Below are 26,887 nucleotides of genomic sequence, written 5' to 3'. Positions count from 1 at the left end.
GAGGAGAAAATAAGAATATTAAGACGTCCACAGAAAAGAAAGTTTTTTCACCAGACACGAGAGATCAAAGGCATTACCCTTGAAATGCGTCATTTCTTGATTTATACAATAAGATTTAAAGCTAAGAGCAATTTACCTCACAATCTATAAATAAACGTAGTCACGAATCGGTTAGGGATCGAAGGTGTCCGGGTGAAATAGTGCAATAGGTTCGCATTTCTGCTTGATTTTCTTATCGTTCATGCTGCCATCTAGTAGATAGATAGCCCTCTTAACGAAGGTTTGCTTTTTTTTTCGTATTCATTTATTGTTTATAATTAGCAGAAATATAAATATTTGAAAAATTACGTAGGTTAAATTTGTTGATTACGGTGGGAAAAAATGAAAAATAGACTTTTTCATTTACATACATGATTATTTACATTAGATAGCGCAATCTTATAAAGAAAGAGAAGAAGAGTGTATAACAGTTGGTTACACTTGTTGTAAATGGATGAATAAATAAATTTTCAAATTCAGTGATACATAAATATGATAAAATTCAAATTGCATATAGTTGTTGGAAAAATAAAATTATTCAAAGAGACAAGAATAAGGTAGCAATATTGAACGTTTTTTCCACTTGTGTTGTTCGGAATAAATACATGGCGCATTCACATGAAATAGACTTATTATATGTGAGAGCTACGATTCATGTAAGGAGTAGTTAAAAACTGGACGAAATAAATAACAAACTTGTTAATTGGTATATTTGTTACATTTGGAGGATGTAAAATTAATCCTCCTGGACGTAAAAGTTAAAGTAACCTCAACTGAGGAAAGTGTTCATTCAACTTGGATGAAAAATATTTTCGAAATGAATAAAAAAGGATTAAGGGAAATATTTTCTTCTTATTCATTTACTTTTTACAATTAGCATTCACAGGACTTAATGCCTGGTGAAAAACAATTAAATACAGTAGACTATAAGTTATTAAACTAGTTTGTTGATAATCATATCTTTACAAAATGAAAAGGGTGTTGAAAAATGTCAGTTAATTGAAATTAATGAACAAACATTTTTGAAACTTTTTTTTTTCAAGTTAGTTTACAACGAATTAATTGTGATGAACACACTAGCTAAAAATAGGAAAAATAGGAAAATTCTGTATAAAAACAGTTTAGTTGTTTTTTTTTTTTTTTTTTTGCATTGCACATAGTAATTGATTTATTTATCTACAATGTTTTCCCCTGCCCCTTCTCCCCTTTTTTCTGAGTCTTCAATCAAAATTTTCTGTTTTGATAAAAAGAAAATTATCACGCATGATGATAGAGGTTTTACAATAACAATAGAAAATGCTAGAGTACAAATTTTGATTATCATCAACCACTAGGTTTCAACTGTAGCTGCTCTGCTGCCCCCCCCCCCACCTCTTTCCCGCCAGCTAATCCTTCAACTATACTTCTAGGAAAGTGGTACCACCATTTCCTAAAATTATATTTTTCATACTTTTTAGAAGAAAATCTCTTAAAATTTGGCAGCTTTCTATGTTTATCAGCTTGGAGTAGACAAAAGTTCTGAAATAGATTCGATTGGGGTGAATAAGACAACTGTTAAAACTTTATAACAAAGCAATCTGAACTAATGACCCATTCAGCTTACTCTGAAAACTACGATCAGTTCTCTAAATACTCGAAAAATTCTTAATATTTATAAATACTTTATAATGTTTAGATAAGATGTGATGTTGTTTTATGCTTTGCTTAATGATTAAGTTTCCTTCATCATGTACATTTTAGTGTAAAATAATATGTTTAATAATTACTTTTCTTAAATATATTAGTCATGGTATCTAAGAAAAAATGCAAATTATTATTATTATTCTTATTATTATTATTTCTGGACTGTAATTTTGGAATTAAATCATTATTGCAGAAGTCTGAAAATCTGTTACACACATAGAAAGAGGGATCTATGTAGTTAAGCCAGTTGAAGTTAAGATTGTATGATGCAGTGTAGTTAAATTTAGAGCAACACATTCTAAAAAATCAAATTCAATTTATAAAAATAAAATCAACTGATTTTCATCAATGATTTTGTTAAACAAATCACTTGATTCAAATTAATGACTTTCTTTTTAAATCACTTAATTTAAATCATGATTTTAATCATAGTTTAAAGATCAAGCTGATTTAAATCAACGAACCCTGCTTGATATTAAGTAAAATGGTCAAGCAGTTTACAATTAGTATTAATGAAATCGAAAGCGGTCCCAAATTATACGGTCCGAAATTATGTACACGTTGATTATTTTATAAATAATAAAAATAAGGACTTTTTTTTTTGAAATGGTATTCATGTTTTAATATTTTGTTGACCAGGAACTAATTTTGCTATTATTAATGATATGATTCTTAGCATTTTGAAAGTTGATTGAGACCTACTAGTATTTGGTGCAGTATTCTTTTTTTAGTATTTTGTTTATTTTTATTTTATAAGTTTTGTAAAATTAGTCAAGTGCACGTTGGGCAAAGTGAAATAGTTCAATTCATTTACTTATTCAATCGTTTACTGAACCATTTAAGTATTAGTTTATTAATTGAGTAATTTACATTCCTTCTTTCAACAATTCATTTATTCATTCGTTCACTTATTTTCTTCTTCATTCATTTATTTTATTCACATATTAATAAGTTCGTTTATTTATCTATCCGTAAATTGTTTCATTATCTACTCTTTCATTCAATAATGATGAGAAAGATGTTTCTAATGACGCTAAAACAGGTTTAGGCGCAGTTTCAAATAGTAAACTTAATACTACTAAAAACGAATACTGTACCAAATACCCAGTAGGTCTCATGGTCTCAATCAACTTTCAAAATGCTAATAATAAGGATCATATCATTTAATCATACAAAATTAGTTCCTGTTTTACAACAAAGAATTAAAACGTGAGTACCATTTAAAAAAAAAAATCCTTATTGTTATTATTTATATAATACTCACACAACGTGTAAATAATTTGGAACCGTATCCACACTTTCGATTTTATTACTACTGTTACAAATTCTGTAAATAGTAATTATTCTTATGATTAATTTGTTGTAATCTAGCTAAATTTGGCGTTTATTCCATTATTTTTCATCCAAAATTATCTTAGTAACGTAACCTGTAAATAGTTTCTTCTAATGTACATACAACCCAGTAACATTCGACTGAAGTATATGGTCCCCGGATAACATTTGTGAATGCAATAAAAAGAAAATACGAGAAGCATTTCAAATTTTGTCGAAACTTCTCAAGGATTTATAAATAGCCTCCGCTCGTGATAAAGTTTTAGTTTTGTTTTTTTAAACTGACTGAGCCGTTAGCACTGTGATTGTGCCTTCGCACTGTGTTTTCGCGTATTTGGATGTAAATACGTGTGTAACCGTTGAGTTTACGGTGTTAATTGATATTTGCCTAATCGCTATGGTTTATTTAGCAGTTGCAACTACATTTCCTGTACATAGTTGTAAATAAATCTCCTCAAGAACTGTGTCGTCATTTCAAGAAAGTCTGAAGTTGTATCACGAACTCTTAACAATACTTATTGTAAACTGCTTGACCATTTAACTTAACATTAAGCAGGGTTCGTTGATTTAAATCAGCTTGACTTAAACTATGATTAAATTCATGATTTAAGTTAAGTAATTTAAAAAAAAAAAAGTCATTGATTTGAATCAAGTGATTTGTTTAACAAAATCATTGATGAAAACCAGTTGATTTTATTTTTATAAATTGAATTTGAATTTTTAGAATGTGTTGCTCTAAATTTAACTACACTGCATCATACAATCTTAACTTCAACTGGCTAAACTACACAGATCCCTCTTTCTATGTGTGTAACGGATTTTCAGACTTCTGCAATATTGCTTTTGTTCCATAATTACAGTCCAGAAAAAAAAATAATAATTTGCATTTTTTCTTAGACACCATGACTAATATATTTAAGAAAAGTAATTGTTTAACACATTATTTTACACTAAAAATGTACATGATGAAGGAAACTTAATCATTAAGCAAAGCATAAAACAAAAATCACATCATTATAATGTATTTATAAATATTAAGAATTTTTTGAATATTTAGAGAACTTATCCCAGTTTTAAGAGTAAGCTGAATGGTTCATTAGTTTAGATTGCTTTATTATCAAGTTTTAACAATTGCCTTATTCACCCCAATTGAATTTATTTCAGAACTTTTATCGACTCCAAGCTGATAAACATAGAAAACTGCCAAATTTTAGGAATTTTTCTTCTAAAAAGTATGAAAAAATATTTTTAAGAAATAGTGGTACCACTGTTTCCTAGAAGTATAGTTGAAGGATTAGCTGGCGGGAAAGAGGGGGAGAGGGGCAGAGCAGCTACAGTTGGAACCTAGTGGTTGATAATCAAGTACTCTAGGTCTTCCAATTGTCATTGCAAAATTTCTATCATCATGTGTGATAATTTTCTTTTCATAAAAAGAGAAAATTTTGCTTGAAAACTCAGAAAAAAAAGGGAGAAGAGACTGGGGGAAAAATTTTAGATAAAAAAATTAATTACTGTGCACTGTACGTACATTTTTATGATAGAAACACAAACTTTGGACTATCCCTCTGGACTTTTACTAAAAGATCAAAATAAAAATTCTATGAACCTTTTTTTTAATTTTATAAGTTGAATTTAATTTGAATCATGCGTTATTTGTAGCAAAACTGGTCTACTTATACCATTTTTTTAAACATAGCTAGTGTCATAGAACGAAAATATCTAAAAAGTTGCTTTTTCCTCTATTATGGGAAATATATTATGTTTATAAATGTAAAGTAATTATCAACTACAAAGGTTTGAAGATTTTAAAAAGAAATTATGAATTGAAAAAATCTGAGTTTTTTTACTAAAAAAAAATTACAATTAAACTGTTTTCATGCAGAATTTCCCTATTTTTAACTATTGTGTTCATCAATTCAATCGTTGCAAACGAACTTGAAAATAAAAAAAAAAGTCAAAAATTTTTGTTGATTACTGTTAATAACTGACATTTTTCAGCACCCTTTTCATTTTTCAAAGATATGATTATCAGCAAACTAGTTTAATAATACTTGCATTGTGTTGTATTTAACTGTTTTTCACCTGTCAGTAACTCATCTGAATGCTAATTGTAAAAAGTAAAGGAATCAGAAGAAAATAATTCTCTTAATGCTTTCTTATTCATTTCTAAAATATTTTTCAGCAAAATTGAAGGAACACTTTAATCAGTTGAGGTAACTTTAACTTTTACATCCAGAAGGTTATTTTACATCCTCCAAATTTAACAAATATACCAATTCCCAAGAAAGTTCAATGTTTATTATTTATTTCGTCCAATTTTTAATTACTCCTTACGTGAATCGTAGCTCTTACATACTCTAAGGCTATTTCATGTGAACGCGCCATGTATTTATATTAATATTGCTACCTTATTCTTGTCCCTTTGAATAATTTTATTTTTCAAGCAACATGAGGCAGTTTGAATTTTATCATATTTTATAATAATGAATTTGAAAATTTATTTGTTCATCCATTTACACCAAGTGTAACCAACTATAATACACTCTTTTTCTCTTTCCTTTATAAGATTGCGCTACTTAATATAAATAATCACGTATATAAATGAAAAAGTCTATTGTTCATTTTTTTTCCACCGTAAACAACAAATTTAACTTACGTTATTTTTCAAACATTTATATTTCTGCTAATTTTAAATAATAAATGAATATGAAAAAAAGCTAACCTTCGTTAAGAGGGCCATGCAACCTTATTTTTATAATTAGTTTTGATTGATACTCATACATCTATTCGCTAGATGGCAGCATGACCGATAGGAAAATCAAGCAGAAATGCGAAGATATTGCACTATTTCCACAGCACACTTTCGGTCCCTAACCGAACGTTTCCAGCTTAATGGGATCAACATTGCGAAAGTTGCCATTTCGGGGTAAGGAAAAATAGCTGGAATGCAATGTAAACAAAGAAACCGGATGCATTAAAGGCTCTCCTGACGAATTTTTAATTTGTAATTTTTCGGTTTTCAAAATTGCAAGATCTTTCTTGACACTTTCTTTGTGGCAAACTTGTGCCATTTCAATTTGTTTAATGAAACTTCATTCAGTTTTGAGCAATCACATGGCTTATTGCTCTGATTTGACTGTTTTGAATTCCTATAATTTTATTTTCCCCCATCTCCCTCTGCAGCACCACTGTCAACCGGCCTCACGATACCGCTCCTCTAGCGAAAACCGTCTCTAGGTTGCGTCCATATCCTACACACACACACACGCATACATACACACCTACACTACACACACACACATATTCACACACACCTACGCACAAACACACTCATGCCTGCACACTAGTGATGGGCATAATCGAGTACTCATAATCGAATCACTCGATTATTCAAGATCATTCGAGAACTTGATTATCATGAGTTCTCGATTATCGTATCTCGAGTTCTCGAGCAATGAACTTCTCGAGTTCTCGATTACCACTTTCCGAGTTCTCGAGCGATGGACTGCTCGAGTTCTCGATTATCACTTTCCGAGTACTCGAGCGATCAAATGCTCGAGTTCTTGTTTGTCCTTTCCGAGTGCTCGAGCGATCAACTGCTCGAGTTCTCGCTTTGAACTTCTCGAGATGTTGAGTTCTCGAGATGTTGAGCTCTCGAGATATTGAGTTCTCGAGATGTCAATAGCTCGAGCAGTGTAATTTTCGATCGATTTGAGAATCGAATGAACCTCTCAATATAAATGACTTCTGACAGGGGTGCCTACCTACGAAGTTGGGGGTCATGGCGCAGACTGCACCATTGACATTTTTAGGGGGGTGCTTTAGGGTTTATTTTTCTTATTTGGGGGGGGGCTCTGCGATATTGAGGATGTGCGCCCTTGACCTCAGGGGGCAGCCCCGCTTCTGAAGTGATTCAGTTGCAGGGGCGGATCCGGCATTTAGGGGGTCAGAGGGCTGGCTTTGAAAAGTTAATGGTTTTACTTATGAATGGGCATGGTTTTTGTTGCCTTTCGAAAAGATATGCATTGAGACCCTTTAACCCTTCCCCCAGAAAAATTTGGAGTGACGGGCGCGCTGAGGTGCCCACAGGGGAGGTGGGTCATAGCGCAGACTGCGCCATTGAAATTCTCAATGGACGTTAATCTTTTTTAGGGAATATCCTTCTCGAGGGGGGGGGGAGTGTTTTGAAGCATATTTTTCGCTTTTTTTTTGGGTGGGAAGGTCTATGCGATATTGAGGGAGGGTTGCCCTTGTCCTCAGGGCGGGTGGACAACCCTGCTTCTGAAGTGATTCAGTTGCAGGGGCGGATCCGTCATTTAGGGGGTCAGAGGGCTAGCTTTGAAAAGTTAATGATGTTTCATTCGAATAGTGTTATAATTGAATGTATGCTGTCGAATGCTTGATTATCAAATGATTATTTGGGATGCTTTGGTAGTCTAATGATATGTTTGGAGGAAGTCGGGGCGCTAATAAGGTTCTAACTTGAGAGGCATTAAAATTATATTTCAGGTAAAAGGGGGAATACTTAAGTTGAAAACCTGAGGGGAAGTGTTCCCTCTTACGTCCACCTTCGACTATACAATTGGGTAATGATACAGGTGTAACAGGCAATAACAAACGTTTAAGAGCTCAAGTATACAGATTACTGCAGACACGTGTTTCGGGGCTTCAAGGAACCCTTTTTTCAACGCAAAATAGTGAGATTGTGGATGTAAGGACATTACTGGATGTCTTTAGGGACCATTCATTAATTACGTAAGGGTCCCGAGAGGGAGGGGGGTTGGAAAAATGTCTACATACTGGGAGGGGGGGGCTTCAAATCTATTCTCACGCAATATTTTCAAATTTGATGTTTTGCATTTGAAACTGCGCGGTCAAGTGGTTTGACGGGGATTATATATTTTATTTGCGTCTGGAAAATAAAAAACCTATTAGGATAAGCTGTTTTTTACTTGTTTTACGAAGGATGAATAATGTAAAACATAATAAAAGAATCGCACTATGCATGTTTTATTTTTAATAAGTATCGCATCATATACCAAAAAAAAAAAAAAGATGTCGAAAAAACATTCAGTCTAGATTCCAACATTTTAGTAAATATTTCATTACACAAAAAGGATTAATTTAATAATAGTGAATTTAATTTCAATTCCAGTGATGTTAGATTCGTTATTTTATTATTTTGAAAAATGAAATGGAATCAATCTTACGTAAGAATAGGAAGAGGGGTTTGAAAATCTTACGTACCCTTACATGGGGAGAGAGGGGTCAAAAAATTGCCAAAATCATCCTTACGTAACTAATGAATGGCCCCTTACATGCAAAAGCTTACTATTTTGTTCAAAAAGTGTACCTTAAAACTCCAAAACACGTTTCAGCAGTACTCTGTATATTTGGGATACAAAACGTTTGTTATTTCATGTTACTTCTCGGCACTAAGGTATTTAAGATAAATAAATACCTTTGTGCTGAACAGTAAAGTAAGACAAAACAACGTTAGAAGAAGCACAAATTTGCAAATTACAGCAGACACGTGTTTCGGCGTTACAGGGAACGCCTTTTTCAATGCAGATGGATGAAAAGACATATGACATCCGACATTTCGGATGTCTTTTCATCCATAAGCTCATTATTCTCTGCATTGAAAAAGGCGTTCCCTGTAACGCCGAAACACGTGTCTGCTGTAATTTGCAAATTTGTGCTTCTTCTAACGTTGTTTTGTCTTACTTTACTAAGGTATTTACTTATTCCTTAAAAAAACAAGTGTTTTACTTCTCGTGCAATTCCTTCCTATGGGTGCAAATAAGAGGGGAGGGGGGAGGGGAGTTTTGACACAAACTGCGGGATTGTAATTTTTTTTTTGTCTCTTTTGGGGGTATTGCTCTCGGGGAAGAGCTTCATAGGTGGTGCGCCTTCGCTCTTGGGATGGATTTGGAATGATTTTAAAATAGAATGAATACTTTTCGCTTACTTTATTCAAATGGGGTTATAGTTGAATGTTTGGCGTCGAATTTTTGATAATGGAGAGATTTTTTAATAATCGAACGATATTTTTCGAACGAAAATTGTTAATTATCATATGAGCGGATTTATGGAGGGGCATGTGTTGTGTGAGTGTCGGATACAACGGGAAAATCATGGGGGTCATGTCCCCCCACCCTAAGCCGTCGACAACATTATCCGTACACATTGTGTTCAAACACTTCATGCATAAAATGTCAACGATGACAGTACCTTTTCATCTCACTAATTATTATTCAAGGTAAATATTTGAACTACTACTTCGTTTCATTGCTCATGAAATTAATTTGCAACGTTTATCCCCAATCAGGTGCCTTATTCTTGACCGATTTGGTGCTTTTTATTGACTCCCAAACAGATTCAGTACCAAAAACGGGAATTTCGTTTATGGGGGAGGGGGATTTCTTCAACATGAGCCCCCTCCCCCCCCCAAAAAAATGGTTTTCTATCTACTGCCCTGGTGTGATCCGGTGGTGAAATCTTGAAACAAAGGGTAGAGAAACGCTTCCCATACTGTTTTGAACTTGACAATTATTAAGATCAAATATGTACAATTTTTATTAAAAAGCGAGGGATAATGATAATATGAGCGGGTCTTTGGACGACACTAGCAGGTTTAAACTTGAGAGTTGTTAAAATTAAAAATATATTGAACCAGTATGGTACAAACCGTGTAATTGAAAATTTAAGGTGGTCTTAGCTCTTTTTCGGATTATTGTTTCTTAGGGGGAGGGAGAGGGGAAAGTGTCATAAGTGGCGCGCCATTGCTCACAGGGACGGACGGACACCCCTGTCATTCTATAAAGTTTCAGAATCAAATAATAGCTTCTCAAGTGCTTTTTTTAGAATGGGGTTACTCAGAGAGCACATTTCGTTGAGATAAAGGTTTTAAAACGATTGTTGACGCTGTGACAACCATGTTGAAACGTTTGTGAAACGTTTAAACGCAATGTGTTTATAATGCAGTGTGCCCATCTCCCCCTCCCCCTGGCGATGACACTCATCCCTCAAATGCGACGGAGAACCCCCAGAACGAGAGCCCCTTAAAATAAGACTAAAAGCCCTTTTATAAGTTACCCTCTCCTCTTCAAAATTTCAATGGCGTGGTCAGCGCCATGAACCCCCCCCTGCCCTCTCTCTCGTGGGGGACCCTTGTTTAAAAAATTGTTTGTTGTCGAATGTTCGGTTATCGAGCGTCTCGGATGATTTGGAAACCGGATACGTAATCTGCTTTTCAGAGAAACTTGGTAATCAATTTAAACCTTTTTGAGAACTAACGCACGGAAAATGAAGCGCAGCTACGGAACCTTAAGTTCCGAAATGGACCGTCGCGAGCCAAAGCATTTTCAGCAGTTTTGCATCAACTTTACAAAAAATAAATAAATAAATCTCATAAAATCATCTCATCAATTGACTCCAAATTTTTAAGTTGAGTGAATAATATACTAATCAACATATATGAAAATATAAGGAATATGACATTGAAAAAATAAAGTCAAAGAGTGGAAGTTAATATTAATCCCACACGACAAACTACCATATTTCTTTTTAATGCACTCAGAAATATTTCAACTTCACTCCCTACACTTTTACTGTTATTACATATTTCAGAAGTCAGCGAATGAAAAAGAAAAATAAAAAAGAGCGAATCAAGAGAGAAAAAAAAAAAAAAATCATGAACTTCAATGCAATTCAAGCCACACTTATAACTTTCAATGCGTCGGGAATCCCAATCTTCTGGAAAACGCAGCCAGAAATATTTTACCCTCCCTCCTAATGTATCAGTCAGATAAATATAATTCCACTAACAAGAACATCAAAAAAAAGAAAAGAAAAGAAAAGAAAGCAATAAAGAAGAATTAATGAGTCTTTTTGCGCAGAGAGAGCAACGATTTCCCTAGTTGTTTACATTATTAACTTCGTGTTTGAGTGCCCGAAACCATTCGAAATAACCCACGTGATATCTGAGAATCATTAGTTTAAATACATAACCGTTCAAATAAATCACTCAAAATGAATGTAAAAAATAAATAAAAATCGAGAAATCAATCCGTTACACAAATTTAAATGAAAGGGGGAGGGGGTGATAACGCACCATTTCAATCGCTACGGGGCATACCCTGAGGGCCACCAAGAGTCAAGGGCCCATTGCCAGTTTTCTAGCCGCTACCAATAAACCTATAAAAGTTTATACTACTCCGAGCTGGGTCGCCCAAATGCCGAGCTCCTTGTTTCTGACTGACAAGCTAACAGGGAATCTCGTCGAACCAGCATCCCTCCAAGGATTGTGACCCCTAAATAAAGACTAAAATCTATCAAATTGAACCCCTAAAACAGGCTTGCGTTTCGAACTTTTCCGGAGGGTAGGGGGGCAAAGGGTATATCTGCTCATTTTATCGGGAAACTACAAAAAAAACTCTTATACGTAAAAACTAGATTTTTTCAAGGAATTAGGGGGGGGGGGGAGCAGGCCCGTTATTTCGAACTTTACAAGAGAGGAGGAGGGATTAAAAGTATCCTACGAGTTGCATATTATGCCGAATAACAGTAAAAACTTCATTTATATGAGTACAATAACTTCTAAAAGCCAGGAGGGTTCGCCCCTTATTATACCCCTAAATGATAGGCTTGATGGCACATTCCTATTTCGAGCGCACCCCTGCCAAAACAATTCGAGAATTCAACTGTTCCAAAAGTCAAGGGTATCCACTCCCCCCCCCCCTTCGCAGGGCGATGTGATGGTGCACCCTCTCAAACGTTACGGAGCACCCGTCTAGAAAGAGCTCCCCCCTCCCGAAATGTGATTTGAAAAAAACCTCTCAAAAAAACCACTTTTATAGAAATTTCGGTTTTGCAGGCTGCGCCATGGGCCCCCGCCCCCTCCCAAAAATGAGATTTAAAGAACCCTCTCAAAAAACCAGCCCTAAAAATTTTAATGGCACAGGCTCCCCCACCCCCACCTGAAAATGAGATAAAAATCACTCTGAAAAAAAACGGCCATTGGCGCAGGCTGCACCATGTTCCCTCCCCCCTTATAGTGGGCACCCCTGTAGCAGTCTACTCAATTATCTGAAAAGCTCAGAAAATGAACTACTTGAGTACTCGATTCAAACGTCTCGAGATCTCGATTTAACCATCTCGAGATCTCGATTAAAAACATCTCGAGATCTCGATTCAAAAGATCTCGAGAAGTCAATTTCTCGAGTACTCGATTGAAAAGATCTCGAGAAGTCAATCGCTCGAGTACTCGATTCCAAAGATCTCGAGAAGTCAATCGCTCGAGTACTCGATTCGGAAGATCTCGACTATCAATCGCTCGAGTTCTCGAAATCAAAAGATCTCGATTATCAATCACTCGAGTGATCGACTTGAAAAGATCTCGATTATGCCCATCACTACTGCACACAGACACAAACACACATGCCAACATACACACACACTCGTGATTGCGAAAAACATAATTTGAATTCCCAGGTGTCGAAATTCAAATTAATTTTTATTGAGCAATGACGATTGCTTATTGCTTTCATTTGACCGTCCTTGATGTACGGTTCCTTTTTCAGAATGGACCAGGAGCCTCTGCAGCACCGCCGCGCCGTCCACCGGAGGACGGAGCTGCTCCTCTGGTCCTAGCATCCACTAGGAGCACTGGCCACCGGAATCCCCTCCTCCTAGGAGGTGGCGTCCATGTCCTGTATACACACACTCCTACATACACACAAGTCTACGCACACACAAGTCCTTACACACATACACACACACACACACACACACACACACACACACACACACACACATATATATATATATATATATATATATATAGATAGATAGATAGATAGATAGATAGATAGATAAATAGATAGATATATATAGATAGATATATTAATTATTATTTTTTTTTTTTAATTATTAGCATGGAGAGCTCAGTGGGTGTCCACGGACTCTACTTGAGTTGAGTGAGCGAGTGTTCTACCTTGGTGTTCGCATAGAGAAACTGGTCGACCACGGTTAACCGTTGGGTAACCTATACTGGAGAGTAGGGACTCAGTTTCCTGTCTCTCATCTGAGCACTGCGCCTTGGCGCCTAATGAAATAAGATTGCTCATCTCAATGGTTGCGTTCGATGAGCACGACCGAGAGCGACCGGTTAGTTAATCACGTGACAACTAATGATCACGTGCTCCAATCAACTGCTTAGAATGGTAACCAGTGGGGTAACCGGTTGATCATAGAACGCTGTGGTAAGTAACCGGTTGCTTACCGGTTAACCGGTGAGGTTCGTCGAACGCACCCATTGTTGCGATAAACAGACCGTCAGATCCCGATCTGTTGATCTGTATCTTGTCTTCTGTAGCTGTGGGTCCTCTTGTGATCTGTATCTGTGAGGCGTGAGGTCCTTAGCTACTTTCGAAGAGCATCGACGAAATGAGCTGTGTTGCAGCTGAAATTGCTGCTGGTAATTGCCGAGAAGAAGCAGAAACTGCCAGTGGCGCCGAAGTTACTCATCGACTTGCTAATGTAAGGAGCAGAATAGAAAAAGCTAAGGCCCAGCGACCGAAGGTTGGTCAGAAGTTTTTATGACCCCCCTCCCCCCGTAACAGATCCAATATCGCCAATACCTGCGTTTTCGAAACTTACAATTAAAATATTTCACCCCTGACCTTGTATTTGAGCTCAAAAAAGTGGTTTGACACCCTCAAAACCAGAAGCTGAATCCACCCTTGAGCGCTCTCTAAATAAAAGACTGAAAGTGGAGTACTGGGTTCAATTAGGAATAAAATTTGTTTTCCTCAGTTTTCCAGGGTGGCGACAGATCAGGGACAGGGAGATCAGGGAAATATCAAGGAATTTTGAAAAAATAACAAAAAATCAGAGAAAATTGATTTTATGAAGAAAAAAAAAATTTTTTTTTTGCTTTAAAAAATTAAGTACTTTAATTCCCTACGCATTTTCTGCCAATTATCTGTTCAAAAAAAAAAAAGTAAAATTACTGAGGTGCGATTATACGCTGCCGCATATTTGTGCATCTTTTTCCCTCAACGTCAAAGTATTGAATCTTACTTATTAACCACAGGATAAACTTTCGAAGATTGCTTCTGTGTCAGTTAGGTTGTTTATTTTACCTAGCTTGAATTTTTCTTTTACGCTTTCAATGCTACGTAAAATAAACAACCATACAGGCAAAGAGGAAGCCTTCATTAATGCCTTAGCTCCTTTGCTTTTATTCCATTGTCTTGAAGTAATTAGCTTACTGTAATCACGATTTCAAGAAGAAATCTTTGGTTTTTGAATTAATACTATAAAAGCTTAAAAGTTATTACTTCTTCGCATTTTTAATTTAATTGCTAAAATTGAACTTTCAATTTAAAAAAACTTAGTTTTTTGCCGTTGCACTATTTGTTGTCACAGCAGATTATAAAGGTTTTCTTTTCTTCAGACTTAAGTGATTCTTCAATTTTATAATCAAGTTGTATTCTTGTTTTATATATTTTGAAATTAACTAATTGCTTTTTTTTTTCTTGCATTTCAAAGTTGTTTGTTGCAAAAGCAATCTAAGATTTTTTTTTCGCTACATACTGAAATCATTTGAAACAGAGTTAACTTATATACTTAAGTAAATATCTTTATTTTTTTATTGTTAAAATGCTGTATTCATTCATTAAAACCTATGTTCTTGATTAGAGAAAAGCTCCCTATGAATGGATGTCAAATGGTTTCATCTGTTTTGCATAAATGTGTCAATCAGTTATATAAGAATAACTACATTACTTCTATTCTTTCACTATTACTTCTTATACTTGCAACAATTATTATACTGTTTGAAAACTTAGTTCAAAATAATTTCAATTACTTTTTAGTTCTATCATAAATACACATCTGTTTTTAAGAGTAATTTTAATAGTTTCTTAAAATTCTAATGCTAAGTGGTTTCTGGAAGTAAAGTATTTTTTTTTTTTAAATTTTTTATAATCTTTCCATTGTAGAAAAATTTAATATACTATTTTGTAGGGGTTTTTTTCCCAAAAAAATTGACTTGATAGGGTTTTTTTTAAAAACCATTTTATTAAAAAAGTAGCATCTTTTAAAAATATATCTTTAGTTCAACAAGTTACACAACTTAAAACGTTTAAAATACTGAAATTTATACAAACATGCAATGGATTTCAAGTAGAGCAAAGAAAGAAAACTATTATGTCATTGGTAACGTGAATCGGGGAAATTTGAACTTAATGTCAGGGAAATCAGGGAAAAGTCAGGGAACTTTTTTTCACAGTTCCTGTCGCCGCCCTGTTTTCGTTGGAGGTAATAAACTACGAGAAGCAGGGTCGGACTTGTAAATTTTCATGCCTGGAGCACTTTTAAATTTTTCTGCTGCGTGTCCCCCTCCCCCTCCATTGCTTCAAAACTGTAGATTTGATTCCTTTATTAAAAAATACTGTATTCAGGGGTCTGGCCAGAGCAAATTTGGGTCCGTTAACGGACCCTTCACAAAAATCCGATCAACCAAAACGGACCTTTCACAAAAATCCGATCAACCAAAACGGACCGTTCACGAAAATTCGATCAACCAAAACGGACCCTTCACAAAATTCTGGTAAACAAAAACGGATCTTTCACAAATTGTTTATTGAAAGAGCAAATCTCAAATTAAAATAATACAGCATATTTAAAGTTAAATTAGAGGAATCAACTTATACAAAACAGCTAATTTTGCAAAATGAAAAAAAAAAAAAATCGGCACTCTTGTGATGCTCCTGCAAGCCATAAATAATTACTACCACCAAATAAATATATACTCTGTGCTCTTAAACAGTGTCTTGGGTTAAAAAGTTAAATGCTGAACCCCTGCCTAATTTTTTTTCTTACAGTTATTTTAAATAATTATTTCTGTAGCCTGTTTTTTGTTTCTACGCCAGCTTTTCCTCAATTCTTGATCGATTTCTTTGATTTACACCTTATTTTAAAGCTTATGGTGCTGGCTACTGACGAAAAATAGACCCACGGTCTAAAAATTGTTTTTTTCAGCCGAAAAACCTGTTTTAAAGAACCAGAATGAGGTTTTCGGTTAAACTTATAACTTTAACTTGCACTGTGACCGACAGAGCTGAATAGCTTAATCGGCAGAGCGTTCTCCTCGTAACTTGGAGAATGAGTGTTCTCCTCGTAACTTGGAGAATGAGCGTTCGGGCCCACGTCCGGACAGTCTGCATCAAAAAATTCGAGAAATATCGCGCATTGCATGCGCATAAAGCGAATAACAAATATGAGGGAATAGAATAAATGAGAGGGAAACGCTCCTTGCTATTATGAAAACTTGATGTAACGTTGTGCTAAATTACTTCTGAATTATAAGGGATTTTTTTTTTTAAGATTTGGCTCCAGTAAGAAAATTAAAACATAATGTAAGCGAAAATATAAGTATCAGGTTTAAGATTTCAGACTACAATGGAATTGTTTTTGTTCAGAAAAAAAAATAAATTGTATATTGAAATATAGATTCTTCTAATGGGTTTTTGACTCTTAGTACAAATAAAAAGAAATACTACCTCAATTTGAAGGGTATTCCTTTTTTTTTTCTTCTTTTTGTAAAAAACAAATAGCCTATCACATTTTTACTACATTCGAAAAGCTACGCTTAAAAAGAGCTTAGTTCAGTTTATTTTGTAATTTAACCGTGCTGTTAAGTGATGAACACGTGCTGCCATCTAAGTCATAACGGTTCAAACAGCCTGCGGTAACAAATTGTAAAAATTTTCAAAAATAAAAACATTTCTCTTCAATATCTTATTTTATATATTATTTCTCTCCACCCCTCCCCTCCCCCATTTCTCTCCTCTCATTTTTAAACTTATCAGGCTGGCTAAAGACGAAAAATAGACTTACGGTCGAAAAATCAAGTTTTCGGAAACGCCCCTTGCTGTTTCAAAATCTTGATACAGCCTGCAGTTCTTATGCAGATTTTTTTTTAAACCAAAGTTCTAATCCAATTTTTTACGACGCTTTCGGCGAGAAAAAAAAAAAAAAAAGAAATAACCTGTGTGTGTTTTTTTCTTTTTCTTTTTTTTTCTTTCTTTCTTTCTTTCTTTCTTTTTTTTTTTTGATAAAGCCTAAAAGCACTGGACTTAGTTGTTCGGTTAAATTGATAAGTTTCTTTTCGGTAGAGCGTTCAGCTATAAACTAACTGAACTTCGGGCAAGCTCGAGCTGTCCGACATAATAGCAAATTTTGATTAATATTACACATTACATGTACGCATAACATACAGCAGATAACACACGTAATAAAATAAATGCAATAGGAATGCTACTTGGCGTTTTGACTCCTTTATGCAGGCTACAGTTATCATTCGGATAAGTTGATTGTTAATCGAAGAATGTTCTTCCCTTTTTTTTAAGCTTTGACTTCATCTAGACCACTCAGCATAATGTAAGCACAAAGAAGTATTAGATTTACCTCATAGAAATCCTTTTTGTGCAGAAAAACATTTTCGTTGTATGCTGAAATGTAGATTTTTCTAATAGCTGTGTCCGACCTTTTGTATAAAGGAAAAAATACTACGCCAAATTGAAACTACGATTTTGACCCAGTAAACCTTTAATTATTTATTCGAATACGATATAAAACATTAAAATTATTATCAACTTCATTAGTAAGAAATCATTTTCTACTCCTCTGATTTTGGCTGAAAAAAACAATACATTTTATCTACGTTCGAAAAAATACACTTAAAAAACGGACTCAGTTCAACTGGTTGCAGGCATTTAAGCCGTAACGGTTAAAGCAGCCTTCTATGTGAAATAGTTCATATTCAAAGATAAAAACACTTATTTTCAATCTAATTTATTACTTCTCTAGAATGTTTGTTTCAATCGCTACGTGAGATCTTCGTCATTCTTTAATCAAATTCCATGCTTTACAAATAATTTTTAATCATATCATGCTGGTTAATAACAAAACATAGAAGCATGATCTTATTATTTTTTTTCGGCAAAAAGCGTTTTTGCTGTTTTTTATTACGCATTCCTTCAATGAATAGCTTTCGAAAAGGAAGGCGCAATTGCTAGGTTTGTTGGGGGTATCGGGCTGTTAATCAGAATGGCGCCAATTCGAATCCGGGCCGATAAATATCTCTTTAATGTTTCCTTTTTTCCTGTCAGATGCTCACATGGACAGGACTGTATTTGCCACAACCTGTTTTTCCACGTGCACAATTATTGCTTTTTCACGAGTCACTCACTACTCAGCCACACTTTTAATGATATTTATGCTTGCATTGAAAATACGTACAACCAAAAGGTGAGCGATGATCAAATTATCACAACGTTGTATTTAACGAGGTTTTGTTACTGATGTCTTTAAATTACATGCCTTCTCTTCTGCGCTTACTTTTTTTCGGTTCTTCTTCATAATGTTCTTCCTTTGAAATTTTTAAAGCGCGAAATGCCTTATGAAACCATTCGAAGCACAGTGCGGAGTTCCGCACGAGTCGACTAGTTTTAAATATTATACAAAAAACATTTCTAGTATAATTTAACATGATGTAGAATGGTAGATAAATATTAATACTTGAGGGGTGCCCATCTCCCAGGGAGCGATGCCTCCCCCCTCTCTTCAAATACTAGAAAAACACTCAAGAATGATATTCTCAACAGAAAAGAGAGAAAACACTCAACTTTAAGTGTCAATGATGCAGTTTCCACCATCTCAAGAGTCTAAACTTTCGTTTTTACAAGAAAAAAAAATTATTATTTTGAATTTTCACAAAAATAATTGATTTTTCACAAAATTATTTTATATTTCACAAAAAACGGACCCTGTGAAAAATCCTGGACAGACCCCTGGTATTATGCAGCTAAACATTAAGCTCCAGATAAGCGGTTGCGAACGAACGGGAGACCTTTGCATTGAAATTGGCTACCGAAGAATTAAGTCCATGTCGCCAAAAATGGCTGTTAGTTTCTTTATTCGAACCTATGAGTTTGAAAACCAGTCATCTCTATCAAAACTAATTTTACAGGAGAGAGAAAACTACATAGTTCATTCATCTGAGATATAGGCAGAATCATGCTGAGGAATGACCCCCCCCCCCCTTACAAATGAACCTACGGTTTTGTATGCAAAAAATTTTTGAAGCTGCTTGGGTGTTGATAAAGAGCCCAAATGAGCCAGGAATATTGCACTTAATAGGGCAAAGGAAAGAAGTAGTATTTAAAATGTAAATGCGTAAAAACTTTTAATGAATTAAAAAGAAAAGTGCAATTGTTTACATTAGACAAATGGTTTGAACACAATGTGGATGCACTATAGGGTCTACAGTTTAGGGGGGTGGATCATGACTCCCATAACTTACTATCTGTATCTGCCCTGGATATAGGGCTTATATATATATATATATATATATATATATATATATATATATATATATATATATATATATATATATATATATATATATATATTTTACCTTAGAATATGGTTCTTTATCTAAAATTCCATCACTTCTATAAGATTATAACACTTATTGTTTAATTTTTAAAAAAAATGAAGAATTGAAGAGGATTTGTTTGCACAAATGTGCAAACAAATTTTGTTGTATTTGTTTTTTTTTTGTATTTGTTTGCACAAATGTGCAAACAAATACCCCCCTCCCCCCCCAAAATATGAAATGAAAGTTGATTTTTCAAGTTGCACACCCTCTTATATTTTTCCTTTTAGGTCAAAAAAAAGTTTTATGCAATTTGAACAATGGCAACCCGTGACGGTATGCGCCTGAAAGTGTAAACCTAATAATATTTTCTTTAAAAAATTGATTTAATTTCTCTATATAGTTGAAAAATGTAAGGTAAATTTTAAGAAGTTATCAGGATAAAAAAATATAAACGATAGAGCCGTTAATAGCGTTTTTTTGCTCTCTTGCGATATTTAAGTCATGGTACTCAAAATACGGATCTGTTCAATTTTATGTTGATTTTTTCATTTTAAATATATACCTATTTTTTTATTATTATTCATTTGCAAATGTTGATTTGAAAATGTGTTATGCTAATAATTTTTGAACTTGCCTATTTTATTCTTTAAATGTGTGTGTGTAATTTTTTAAAGGTAAATGAAAAAAAAAATCAATTTTTTGAGGAAAATTATAAATTTTAGGCCTCCTGATGGACATCTAAATATTTTTTAATTTGGATAAATATTTTTATGGTACATGTGGGGCTATAGAGGCAAGGTCTTTTATCAACATGAAATTTCAAAGTTCCAAAAAAAAAAATCTTGTTTGGCCTAGTACACAGTTAACACTTTCAGGTGCAAGTCAGCAAAAAGGTAGCCACTGTTTAAATTATATAAAACTTTTTTTTACAGTTGTTTTGATCTAAAAGGAAAAATAAAAGAGGATGTGTGACATGAAAAATCAGACTTTCATATTTTTAGAACACTCTAATAAATAGATAAATATATAATTGATATTATTGAGATAATTTTGTGGAAAATATTTCATTTTTTGGGTAAAAAGTATTTAATGTTTTTTTATCTATATCTGCAAATTTTATCATCATAGAACAATTTGCATTATCAAAGTTAGGGACAGTATTTTAACATAGAAGGAGGGGTGGGGGGGGGGAGAAGGAATAGCATGCATCAGAATTTAAGTATGAGATATACTAATTTTTATCATTTTTTGCTGAAAATTTCAGTTAAAACTTCCTGAAAAGTTTAAAAAATTAAATTTTTCCAAATCGGAAATAAACCCCTTCGAAAAAAACGGTATTTTCTGTTTTTTTTCGGATTTTTCATCTTTAATCCTGACACACCATAAGATTTTTTTCACATAATATAACAACAAACCTTTTTTTTTTTGGTAAAAAAATGTCTGCTCTTTTCAATTCCATCATCAATTTTGATTTTAAAATGTATTTATGTCAGATTTTAGCCTTGTTTGATAACATTTAGACAAAGTTTTTAAAAAAACAAACATTGTTAGTGGACACATGTAAGAGCCGTTTTTTTACTTAATTCATCATTTTTTTTTTTTTTTTTGAAGAAACTACCAACAGATGCTTTGCTAAAATTATGTCTAAACATTTTTTTTTAATAAAGACAATTGATAAGTTTTTACCCCCCCCTCCAAATGCAGGTCACTTTTCTTAATTACTCACGCAGCACAAAAAGAATAAAAGTTTTCCTCCAAGGTCAAATGGGGGGGGGGAGTCTAGAAGAAAATTATCTCATATCAAAAATTAACTTGATGCCTGTAACCTGACTTTCATCTTCAAACATTCGGCAAAGAATTTTTAACGAGGCTTTTGGAAAGTTGACTCACACAAGTAACACTCCTGAATGGTTTTTACTATGAGTTGGGTCTTTACATTTAGATGAAAGGGAAAAAAAGTACTTTTTTTATGTAATTCAACTAAATATATTGTATGCTAGCACTGAAACCAAGACTCAATGAGTGTTAAAATAATAATAATAATAAAAATTACAAATAAATAAATAGAACCAAATAAGAAATAAAATTCATAATCTGCATACTTTATTACCAAAAGTACAATGTTCTATTTACCTTAAATAACATTAATTTTTTTTTTGAAAATTTTTGGTTTCTGAAAAAATTTGTTTTTGTGAAGTCCGAGGAAAGACATGGAGCTGCCACCCTTGCCTGTTTTATCAAGTTTCTATATTAAGTTAAAACTTTTCTCATACTCTGCTAAAAGAGAGCAAAGCGATTCAAATTGCGATGTTTAAAGCGGAAAACATCCCCAAAATCAATAACTCTTTTAGCCAAAAAAACGCTTAGTTACAAAAATTTCGATGTATGAAAAGTAGAAATGTCTCAACAATGTCATCGATAAGAATTAACTCTTAGAATAAAATAACCGTACCATTTTTGTAAAATTAATTTACATACAGTAAAAATAATGGTAAAAACTACAAGAAACCCTCAAGATTTTGTAAAAACAAAAAATTTCGGAAGTGAGTTTTTTTTATTCTAAAAAAAAAAGAACTTACCTTTTTATGGTATAAATCCCCACACTCAGTCTGAAACAAAACAACATATGACAATGGCTACCTTACAGATACACACCAAGTTGCAGTTTACTTTTAATTAACGTTCAAGTTTGAAGAAACTGGCATTTTCTAATATTTATTCATCAAAAGACAACTACTGAATTTAAACTAACACAAAATAAGCTTTCCTTTAAGATATATTGCACGAAAAAACAAGAATCTCTCCTGCGTGAAACTGATAACAAATAAACAAGTTTGAACAGATCTAAGATTGCCTTCAGGTTGCCAAACACAGGTTAGTTTCGGCAGGGATGCCATGCTTAAAAAATTATCGCCTCATTGGCGAGAAAAATATTTCAATTTAGTGCAAAAAATCAGATGTCGCCAAATGGGGGGGAGGAGGGGTATATCACATCTGTACCAAAACAAATTATAACAACAATAATTATGTCAATGTAAAAACCATGGCGTTGGAGTCAATCTCCTTTTCGGATAAAAGAGTCAGATTCAGGAGTCAAAAGAGTTTTAGTTCAAAGACTCAGAGTCCAAATCGGTCTTTTTTTTGGAAAGTTCGACAAAATAGTGACAATTATTTTAGTTGGCCTATTTTGCTCTTGATCCAGTCGGAGATCCCCGACCAGCTCACCGGGCTAGTTCGCCCCTGGAAAGTTTGTGATAGTTTATAAGCTTGACCAGTTTCTGCTTCATCTATTTCGAAAGTCAGCATACAGAATAATTTATTGAAGGTAAATTATGCTTTTTAATGATTTGAGTTTTAACTTATGTTCCCGTTATTTTTTTTTTAAGGAGACAAAAGCATGAAAGAAGTTTTTACCTTTAAAGCAAATTTATGCCTCAAAATTTAAATTTAGACATCTTTGGCTTTTTTTTTAATTCAAAAAATGCTTGACAACCAAAACAAATGTAACATTTTCATCTTTAATGCAAGTTTTTTTTACTGACTCCAATTTGTTATTACATTCTAAAGCTTTAATGTTTGAAACTCGAGTATTTTACAACTTTTTATTTGATAAACACTTAAATGGTCATAGAATTGCCATGTGACAGATGAACATGTTAAAATTTACTGCAACCGTAAAATGTTTAAATGCTACCACATATAAACGAACTATTTTTTTTAATTTCATTTACAGGGTGTCTACAGGTTAGGAATATCATGAAAATCACAAATTTGAAAATCGGTCACGAAAGTAATAAAAAAGGCTCGAAAGTTTAGAAAAGGTTACAAAAATTTTCCATTCCATCTTCCACAAACCTATTAAATCACTTCTGCCACTTTTCGTGGCTTCCTGTTTTGTGTTATACTGTTTCGCCCTCTAAAAGAAACAAAAGTGTACGCTAACATGTTAACATTGGGAATTCAGATGTCAGGTATACTGTATACCCCCTCCCAATGTTTTTCAAGGGTCAGAAACAGATTGGAATGTTAAACCGACTTTGCAAACATATACCATTTCAATACCATTATGCCATTCTAATCCTTTATTTCTCATATTAACAGAATTTATTTAATTATTTAATAAAACAGAAAATTCAAGAGTTTTCCCTACATTTAATGTAAGTAATGCAAGTAAAGTGCATCCATTTTCTTAACAGTTCATAAAGAATCCATACTTTCTGGTCCACATGAAGCGTACCAGTTTAACTGAATAGTGAACCATTTTAGCAGAGCCTTTTTCATGTTTCCCCTTTCAGCCTGGTGCAGGGGCAGATACAGAAATAATTTTTGGAGAGGGCCCAAGAAATTGGAAAGTGCCCCCCCCCCTATTTTCAATGTTTCATGACCTTATTTTTAAATGTTTTTTTTTTCCCAAGATCCCTTAAGGCCAATTAATCTACTTTTAAATACATTAATATTATTATGCCCTTTTCTAGTTTGAATATGGATGTAAAATATCTTTAAAATTTTAAGCCAATTAAATACTAAACTCTATATAATTTCAGCGAGATGCTGTAAAATGAGCGGTTTTAATTAGGAAAACTTTCATGATGATTACAACACAAGGACTAGGTTATTAAATAAACCCATACCCTATTTGAGTTTCTATAAATTAATTTATATTTTAAGTACTGTTATTTCGCAAATAGCTTACTGGATCAAAATGACTTTTCTAGTCACGTCTCCACACATTTTTTTTTTTGAAATATTAATTACTGATTCCATCAAATAATAACTTATAGACGAATCATGATAATACGTTCCTTTGAATTCGAAACCAATGAGTTAACCGTCTGTCTCCGCTTTGGTATTCCAGTATTACTTCTTTAGCAAACAAAAATGCTTTTATTCAAATTAGATTTGTGTCTGTGTTCGTTTAAGTCAATTTAAAAAAAATGAAATAGTTTTATTAATTTTGCTTTTGGGAGGAGGCTGGGCCCCTTGCCCCCTTCTCCCTCGTCTAAAGTCCACTACTGGCCTGGTGCAGTTTCTTCAAAAAATCAATATATTATTTTTGAGGGCCACAAAAATCGCAATCCAAAAGTTCGAAACTAGATTTTTTAAAAAAAAATTTCTTGCATTCTACAGAGTTGCCACAGGCTACTTAAAAACAATTTTTGCAACTTTTTTTTTGTCTTTAGGCCACTTTGCAGACTTTTTCAAGCAAAAACAGGCTGAAAAGCTAAGCATTCTTCTTTAAATTAGGCTATTTTTTGGAGGCTTCCCCCACTCCCCAAAGCAAATTTTGTTTCGAAAATACTGTCGGTTCTTTTCCCCTTATTAGGATATCTCGCCCTAAAAACCTCCCTTGTTAGAGTTGGAAATTCAAACACCTATAATTGTCTCCAAAAATAACGCTCAAAGATAGCACCATGAAAGCACAAATATTGCCAAGCTGGGAAAATGATGGGAATAGTTTCCAATCAAGTCACTATAAAGGTTTAAGTCAGACGCTAAATGGCGATTATTTTAAAGCTGAAACGATCACATTTTTCCCCACCCCTAGTTCTTCCTTTGCAGCTCTAAGATCAGTTTTCTCATATATACTATTATTATTTTTGCTTTTATCGTTGTATACATCAGAAGCAATGGGGGGGGGGGGGGGCGGGTAAGAAAAGTCCTTACACAGTGTTTTCAGAGAAGTTTATAGCACCACTGTAACGGCTGTGATAAAACAAATATGCAAAGCTATTTAAATCAAAGTAACTGACTTGAGCTGTTAATCTCTTTTCAGGAAACAAATAAGAAGCACTATATTTGGCACTTTTAGTCATTTATCGCTTGCATTAGTATCACAGAATTTTTTTTTTTTGTAAAATTGGCAGATATCCGTGTTTAAGCTGATCCCTCTAATTTAACTTCAAACGAGCTGATGTATGCATCACATGACTTCCTTTTACTCCAATTTAAAGATAATAGTGTCTCAGAGTGAGCAAAGAAACGCTTCAAATATTTTCACCCAAAGTTTGTTGCAAACCCAAGCAAAGAAAATGTTTTATACAGATAAATTTTCACAATATTGGCAGTTTTAATGTGATTCAATGGTTAACTCTCTAAATATGACCAAATTGAAACCAGATAAAAAATACCCCCCCCCCCCCCCCCCCCCCCCGCCAAATTCGTTGCCAAGTTGGCAACAAAACCTGCCGACCAAAAGCTTGGCGATATATTGCCAAGCATTTTCCAAATTATAGCACCGCTTGAGTTTACATTGAAATTAACAATGATTTTAACCCAAAAAGGTGTAAAAGACCCCCTTTCAAACATCCGAATGCAATCAAAAGAGAAGGTGCACAGCTGGACCCCACTTGGAGTCTATGTACCAAATTTCAACTTTCTAGTACATACCATTCTGGAGTTAAGCGAGACACATATGCACACATACATACGTACATACAGACGTCACGAGAAAACTCGTTGTAATTAACTCGGGGATCGTCAAAATGGATTCTTCAGGTGTCTGTGCGTTCTTAGGCATATATCCACGTGGGGTCGGTTTGAAAAAAAATCAATATTCATTCGGGGGCGAGCAAAATGGAAATTAAGGCCGATTTTTGAGTGAAACTTTTTCGCGAATACAATACTTCCTTTTTTGTAAAAGGAAGTAGAAAGGTTCCAAAAATTATTGGTTTATAAACTGAAATATGCCTTATATAGATTTCAGATTTGCTTTTTCAATAAACATTTTGTGAAAGATCCGTTTGATTTAACAGAATTTTGTGAAAGGTCCGTTTTGGTGGATCAGAATTTTGTGAAAGGTCCGTTTTGGTTGATTGGAATTTTGTGAAAGGTCCGTTTTGGTTTTTTGTATTTTTGTGAAAGGTCTGTTAACAGTCCCAAATTTCCTCTGGCCAGATCCGTGATTTTCCTTTCAGAAAGTGATGCTAATATTTGTATGAAGAGTGCTGAACAGTGTTTTATTGTTAGATGTAAATAGACTATATCAACTCAAAGTTTTCAATGGTCACAGATTGTTAGATCAAACAGGGAAAATTCAACGCAATTTTTTTTTTTTTGGCAATAGCCACTGGAGATGAAACTGGGGCTCACCCAACCTTAGATTCGTTGATTGCTTAGAAAAGGATTTTGCCACCATGAGAGTGAATAGCTTGAAAAGCATGGTCAAGAAAATAGAGTCCTAGCAAAAAATTCTTGAGAAGGCCATCACCCACTCAGGACCATCGTACCTCTGAAGAAAAAGAATTACTTAATAAAAAACTGCTCATTAGTTAAATTTATCTTATACGACCAAGTTATTACTAAGCCGAAGATTTAAAACAAATATTTACTTTTGATTTCACAAAATGATTTTCTGATTTTTTTGTCAAACAAATGCACTGT

General features: G+C 33.9%; 1 protein-coding gene across 3 annotated transcripts in view; it reads left to right on the top strand.

The window, feature by feature from the left end:
- The first annotated feature begins 13,372 nt into the window (after nucleotides 1-13,372).
- The window catches only part of LOC129218079 (pyridoxal phosphate homeostasis protein-like), a 45,001-nt gene continuing 31,486 nt past the window's right edge, over nucleotides 13,373-26,887 (top strand). Inside the window, exon 1 of one of the 3 annotated variants that reach the window (XM_054852274.1) lies at nucleotides 13,373-13,596. In XM_054852274.1, coding sequence (XP_054708249.1) covers nucleotides 13,504-13,596 — 93 coding nt within the window. In that variant the 5' untranslated portion in view covers nucleotides 13,373-13,503. Of the gene's footprint in view, nucleotides 13,639-22,598; nucleotides 22,833-26,887 lie in introns of those variants that run through there. The other 2 variants (XM_054852273.1, XM_054852275.1) reach the window with 2 other exon arrangements.

This window comes from Uloborus diversus, chromosome 3 (genome assembly GCF_026930045.1).
Source record: "Uloborus diversus isolate 005 chromosome 3, Udiv.v.3.1, whole genome shotgun sequence".
Classification (NCBI taxonomy): domain Eukaryota; kingdom Metazoa; phylum Arthropoda; class Arachnida; order Araneae; family Uloboridae; genus Uloborus; species Uloborus diversus.
Note: the sequence above shows the minus strand (reverse complement) of the source record. Positions and strands in the feature narration are given on the sequence as shown.